General features: G+C 39.9%; 1 protein-coding gene across 1 annotated transcript in view; it reads right to left on the bottom strand.

The window, feature by feature from the left end:
- Positions 1-7,314, bottom strand: part of RNF115 (ring finger protein 115) — an 80,442-nt gene that overhangs the window by 36,034 nt on the left and 37,094 nt on the right. Inside the window, exons 2-3 of the mRNA XM_037733688.1 lie at positions 4,427-4,485; positions 272-329 (exon numbers count right to left, since the gene is read on the bottom strand). Coding sequence (XP_037589616.1) covers positions 272-329; positions 4,427-4,485 — 117 coding nt within the window. The remainder of the gene's footprint in view (positions 1-271; positions 330-4,426; positions 4,486-7,314) is intronic.

Here is a 7,314-nt window from a genome sequence, read left to right as displayed (position 1 = left end):
AAAAAAAAAAAAAAAAAAAAAAAAAATACTACCAGTTTAAGAGAATACAGTTTGAAGCTATTACTTTCTCCTAATCAAGGGTTTATCAAAGGTAACATGCTCAAGCCCCAGCTACTGAAAAGACAAATCTTCCACAAGGGTTACTCTGGCCCACATTTTCTTATACATTCAGTTAAACTCTGAGGTTTTGCCACACTGGAAAGTTAGTTCTGCCATGATTTTAACACCCACTCACTTCTTAAAGAATTCCTATAGCTAAAGGAAAACTTACCTCTGCAAAATGTGTTGTTGTGCTATTGTCTATCCGACTGCTGCCACCACCTAAGAAACTAAAGAGAAGAGGAATGAGTGGTGATTCTACCCCCAGCAACAAGCTTCCATCCCAGAAGCTAAATATAGAATGGCATAATGAGAACAAAGCCCAATAAGGAAAAATAACTCATCCCAACACAACACCTATAAAGAAAATTACGAAGAACTGGCATGTGAACTAATCTATGAAAAGTAACATAAACCACAAAATCAAGTGGTTTCCAAGGGAATCAAAGCTAAATCCAGTGAAAAATTGGAGAGAGAAGCCACCATTGAGAAGAAGGCAATGCAATTGCCACAGCCGGCAATGCAATTCAAATTTGACCTATCAAAAGGAAAACATTTATCCTCAAAGTCACTAACAAAACCAAAGGTTTCACTAAAAAACCGTTCAACCACCAGATGAACACAACATCTGAGGCTACAATAGTCAATATTTCTTAAGAATGATCAAATGTAGTAACCTAAGAGGCCTGGTACTGTATTTAAAACATTTCTCCCTCCACCCACCCTTCAGGACCCATCTCAAATGCTACCTCCTTCATTAAGCCTTTCTGAACTCTCCAACCAAATAAGACTCCTCTAAACCCCTCTGCACTCTCACTTTGATTCTAAAACCTACCTGGTATTATGAGTATCTAGGATTTGCCTCATCCATTTCAACGACTCATCCATTTCAACCCATTTCCCTCCTATCATCAATATAAATTCATTAGGCAAAGACTGCAATTTATTAATGCCTCAAATACATGTAGAGTGATTATTAATTGTCAGATATTACACAGCACTATCACCTTTAAAAAAAACCTGCAATGTCATATCCTATATTGATACTCAAAAGTTGCTGAATTAGTATCACATGTGAAAATGATAAAATAACTACCTCTTCCCAAAGACCTTGAAGAGTGGAGAGAAATATTAAATCCCATTGTCCCCATGAAATTTGTAAAGAACAAAGACAAGAAGCTAACACATCAGGGAAGAGGGAGGGAAAGAATCACAGGAACTGCTGGATATCACTTTTACTTCAAGAGACACACTTAAGGACACAAGCATACATACAAACACCCCGATGATAAGTTCACAAACTACTACAAATAGTTTTCATTTGTAGGATTACAGTACCAGTCCAGGCATTGTGTTGTGCTCACTAAGGAAACAAAACACACCCTAGTCAGTCTGAAACCAAAAGTGAAAAAGCAAAGCTAATTATATTCTTTACGTAATCATTCTCAAGCCTTATTCCTTGATTAGAAACCATTTAATACCTGTATTTATTTCAGAAAACCGCTTTTGTAAAAATCACTCCAAATGTGTAACAAGCCCAAAAATACTTGTACATCTATGCTAAATAAACAGCCAATTGAACTACCATATATCATAAAAAACAAAGTTGAGTGGCTATGTATCCACCTAATTGCTCAAGCCCAGACAGGCTTCCAAGATTCTTCCTGCCTTTGCTACACAGTTTCAGGGATTCAAATATCCTTGGTAAATGAAACCACAACTCTTATCTTTTGGGGTTCTGCTCTCCCTGAAAGAGAGAGCAGAACCTCACTGTTCCCTTTCCTTAAAATTCCTGTGCATTTTAAGAGTAATAGAGCCTATCATAGAGAAGGGACAATAAAAACCATCATGTTGCTCTGAGAAATGCTACAAAGCTTAAGAAAAAGTATTAAGGTACTCCTCTATCTGGAAGTTTAAGAGCAGATGGACCCCATTATCCAATATTTACATGCAAAAATTTCCTTTTACTGACTTTAACCCTTCCACTACTTACCACTGCAACTGCTAAGTATTTAAATCAGCAAATGTTTATGAACTTTATAGAAAGAAATATATTGCCTATAAGACAAGGATTCTAAGAAAAAGATTTCTTCTTTCATTTAAAACACGGATCTCTTTCAAAACAGTCTTTGTATTTGAGTAAATTACTACCAAGAGCACCTAAATAAGACAACCTTTGATCTACAAAGACAAATAAAAGAATTAAGAACAGAATCCATAGTTCCCTGCTAGACAAAGATTCATCCTGCAGTTAATCATTCTCATTTATAACTTATTTGCATAAAAGTACTATCTGCCTAAAGAAACCAGTTACTACTTGAAAACTAAGCCCCATTAATTGTTCTCCCACAACCAATATATCCTTTATTTAGCACATGCAGAGCATAAGTGCCTGAAATAAGTATTTGATGCAATTATCATAGCACAAACAAAAAAGCTATCCCAAGGCAGCATGCCATCCACACAAAACCGCTAATTTTGCAGTCATGCTAATCTTACAGGGTTAGTGCTGGTACTGTGCTATTTAAAACCAAAATGATTACACTAACAGTTAAGGGTTTGTATCAAAATAGATCCCATGTCACATACTGCCCCAGAAGCTCCAGCTTATTTACACATATAATCATCAATCATTAGTAAAGTAAAACTAATAGTACATACTGTAAAATGTGTAGTTTTTCCTGGTTGTGGAAGGAACCTTCAACTTTAGATTCTGCCAATAGCAACAGTAAAGGAATTACCTACTGCTATTAAAATCCCCAAAGTCACTCCAAGATTAAGATGCTTCAGATTGCAAATTCTTTTTGACAAGTCAGTACTTCTTGAATTTTTATACCAACGCTTAACCAAACAGTCCCAAAAGAACAAATGTGCCACTGTGATTAGCCAAGAGGCCATCCTATCAATGCTATTCTAAAATGTATTAACATTTCCAAACAGCCCCAAAAGAACAAATGTGTCATTGTGTTTAGCCAAGAGGCCATCCTATCAACACTATTCTAAAGTGTGTTAACGTTTTAGATTGGGCGCAGTGGCTCACGCCTGTAATCCCAGCATTTTGGGAGGCCAAGGCAGGCGGGTCACTTGAGGCCAGGAGTTCAAGACCAGCCTGGCTAACATGGCAAAACCCCGTCTCTACTGAAAATACCAAAAATTAGCAGGAGATGGTGGCGCACGTCTGAAGTTCCAGCTACTCAGGAGGCTGAGGCCTGGGAGGCAGAGGTTGCAGTGAGCCAAGATTGTACCACTGCACTCCAGCATGGGTAACAGAGCAAGACTGTCTCAAAAAAAAAAAAGGAATGAATGAAAAGAAAAGAAAAAAGATTTTATAGTTTTTTTCACATAAAGAGGAATATATAATAGTCACTTTCAGAAATATTTTCCCTTTCTATCAGCTAATATACCTCTACTGAGGCCAATAAGAACAAATTCCAAGCACTACAAACCTGTATGTTAATATTACACTGGAAAGATGGCCTAAGTTTGACAGCAATAATCTTTTCTTTTGTTTTTTTTTGAGTCAGTTTCGCTCTCAACACCCTGGCTGGAGTGCAATGGCACAGTCTCAGCTCACTGCAACCTCCGCCTCCCTGTTTCAAGTGATTCTCCTGCCTCAGTCTCCCAAGTAGCTGGGATTATAGGGACCCACCAACATGCCCAACTAATTTTTGTATTTTTAGTGGAGACAAGGTTTCACCATGTTGGATCAGGCTGGTTTCAAAGTCCTGACCTCAGGTTATCCACCCATCTCAGCCTCCCAAAGTGCTGGGATTACAGGTGTGACTCACTGCATCTACCGAATAATCTTAGTAAGAACAAGAGACCCAAGGCTTCCTCAAAGCAGAGTAACAATCGGTTTCCCTGGCTACAACAGCCTGTTTACCTGATTAGATATCTTTGTCAGAAGTCACTCCCTAATTCAACAAAGAGGTGTAACAGCAGTTTACCTTCAGGCAGCAGAGTGGTCACTAAAACCCAAATAATAATCTAAGAGAAGCCCCCGGTCTCAGATAATAAATGACAACTAACCGCATTTACTCTGACATGCGCACAGATGTTTCCAAGGAACGCCACACACAATCAGGAGCAGGGTACATCATCACATCCACTATCACATCACTTTCCAAATTTTCCCGTTTTTCTTTTTCCTCTCCCATTTTTCTGCCCTCTCTTGTGCAAGCTCATGCATTCACTGACTCTCCTTCTCTCTCTCTCTCTCTCTGTAGAGAGTATAAGTTAAAAAACAAATTCAATGTACTCATTCAATGCTGAGAGAAAATAGTTTTGATAATAGAATGTCTGAGTTATTCATGAACTTATACAATACCTGGAATCATCTGTCACTTCTTCAATAAAGCCTGATTCACATCTGGGACAAATGTATTCCTATAAAAAAAGGAAAAAAGAAATAAAAGTTTTTCATTAGAAAGTTAAGTGACATATGTTGTTTCAGAGTAACATGCAGTATACACTGAGGCTCTGAAATGCTGTATGTAGTTGCTGACTCTAGATGACTCCTGAGTAGTTTCTTTGCTTGTTTTTTGTGATACAGGGTCTCACTCTGTCACCCAGGCTGGACTGCAGTGGTGTGATCATAGCTCACTACAGCCTCAATCTCCCAGGCTCAAGTGATCCTCCCGCCTCAGCCTTCTGAGTGGCTAGAACCACAGGCACATGCCAACAAACCTGGCTAATTCTTTCTATTTTTAGTAGAGATGAGGTCTTGCTATGTTGCCCAAGCTGATCTCAAACTCCTGAAGTGAAGCAATCTTCCTGCCTCAGTCTCCCAAAGTGCTGGAATTACAGGCATGAGCCACTGAGCCCAGCTTAGTTTTTTCTTTTTCTTTTGAGACAGAGTTTAGCTCTTCTTGCCTAGGCTGGAGCACAATGGTGTGATCTCAGCTCACTGCAAACTCTGCCTCCTGAGTTCACTCCTGCCGCAGCCTCCCGAGTAGCTGGGATTACAAGCATCCGCCACCATGCCCGGCTAAGTTTTGTATTTTTAGCAGAGACGGGGTTTCACCATGTTGGTCAAGCGTGTCTCAAACTTCTGACCTCAGGTGATCCACCCGCCTCGGCCTCCCAAAGTGCTGGGATTACAGGCATGAGCCATGACTCCTGGTCCCAGCCTAGTTTTTTCTATTATACTCTGGTAAATATAGAATTCCATAAGATATTTGCAGAATTGCTTCATATCTACCTAAGCGGTTCCCACTGAGAGCTGAAAGGGGGAGTGTCAGATGTTTTTCTTTAAAATTTAGGTTACTTATTATTATTATTTTTTTTGAGACAGAATTTCATTGGCTCAATGCAACTTCTGCCTCCTGGGTTCAAGCAATTCTCCTGCCTCAGCCTCCCAAGTAGCTGGGATTACAGGTGCCTGCCACCATGCCCAATTAATTTTGTATTTTTAATAGAGACAGGGTCTTACCATATTGGCCAGGCTGGTCTTGAACTCCTGACCTCAGGTGATCCATCTGCCTCAGCCTCCTAAAGTGCTGGGATTACAGGCATGAGCCACTGAACCCGGCCTAAAATTTAGGTTATTTTTTAACTAGAATGAATCTATCATCGAATTTTTTTCTTCAAATCTAATTTTAAAAAGCTCCACTATAGACATATCAAAGCAGTAAAATATATAATACTGACGGGTATAGAAACTGCTACTTTTAGGCTGGGCACAGTGGCTCATGCCTGTAATCCCAACACTTTGGGAGGCTAAGGTAAGCAGATCATTTGAGGTCAGGAGTTCAAGACCAGCCTGGCCACATGGTGAAACTCCATCTCTACTAAAAATGTAAAATTAACTGGGGTATGGTGGTGTACACCTGTAGTCCCAGCTATTCCGGAGGCTGTGGCAAGAGAATCCCTTGAACCTGGGAGGGAGAGGTTGCAGTGAGACCAGACAGTGCCGCTGCCCTCCAGACTGGGCAACAGACCGAGACTCTGTCTCAAAAAAAAAGTTTAATTCAAGGATATTAGAAGAAAAACGGAAAAAATAAATAAATAAAATAAAAATTTTTTAAAAGTTAAAAAAAAAGAAACTGCTGCTTTTTACTATGTGCATACAAGAGACACAAACTAAATAACAGCATAAATAAATCTGTAGACTAGAAAATCACAATGAGGCAGTACGATATTTCTAATCTATCTTCTGTTTATCAATGGTTCCAAATAAAACCTAACATTCTCAAATGCCCTACACAAATAACAATTCAAATAACCAAAACAATTCCAGTAAGTCAATTTCTATTTCCTTCAGTAATAAATCTTTCTTTTAAGTAATATCAAGCTTTGAGGATAAGAATATACTTTAGAGACTGCCTTATAGTAATTTTTTAAAGTATATTTTAACTAGCTATTAAAATAGATATGGGAAACACATTTTCTATTTCTTTTTAACCTCATCCTGGACTCCAAAGGCATGGGAAAGACATTTTCAACCATTTTTTCTTTTTCTTTCTTTTTTTTTTTTTTTGAGACAGGGTCTCACTCTGTCACCCAGGCTGGAATGCAGTTGCAAAATTTTGGCTCACTGCAGCCTTGACCTCCGGGGCTCAGGCAATCCTCCCGGCCTCAGCTGGGACCACAGGCACACACCGTGCCCAGCTATCTGTATTTGTAGTAGAGACGGGATCTCACCACATTGCCCAGGCTGGTCTTGAAGAACTGAGCTCACACAATCTGCCCGCCTTGGCCTCCCAAAGTGCTGGAATTATAGGCATGAGACACTGTGCCCAGTTCAACTATTTTCTTATCCCTTATACTCTCTGAACCCTACATTTTGTTCTATCTGAAGATGATGTTAGCTCTATTTGGCTCTTCAAACAAAGATAGGATGGGGATTCAAACACTCAAATGCTTTTTTTCCCCCTAACGAGATGGGGTCTCATTCTGTCACCTAGACTGGAGTGCAGTGACACAATCATGGCTCACGGCAGCCTCAAACTCCTGTCCTCAAGTGATCCCCCAAAGTGCTGGGATTACAGGCATAAGCCACCATGCCTGGCCCTCAAGTGCTTTCTTAAAAGAAAAAAGATTTAAGGCCGGGCGCGGTGGCTCACACCTGTAATCCCAGCACTTTGGGAGGCCAAGGCGGGTGGATCACGAGGTCAAGAGATCGAGACCATCCTGGTCAACATGGTGAAACCCCGTCTCTACTAAAAATACAAAAAAAATTAGCTGGGCATGGTGGCGCGTGCCTGTAATCCCAGC

The sequence above is a fragment of the Cebus imitator genome, unplaced genomic scaffold (assembly GCF_001604975.1).
Source record: "Cebus imitator isolate Cc_AM_T3 unplaced genomic scaffold, Cebus_imitator-1.0 Scaffold543, whole genome shotgun sequence".
NCBI classification, from domain to species: Eukaryota; Metazoa; Chordata; class Mammalia; order Primates; family Cebidae; genus Cebus; species Cebus imitator.
Note: the sequence above shows the minus strand (reverse complement) of the source record. Positions and strands in the feature narration are given on the sequence as shown.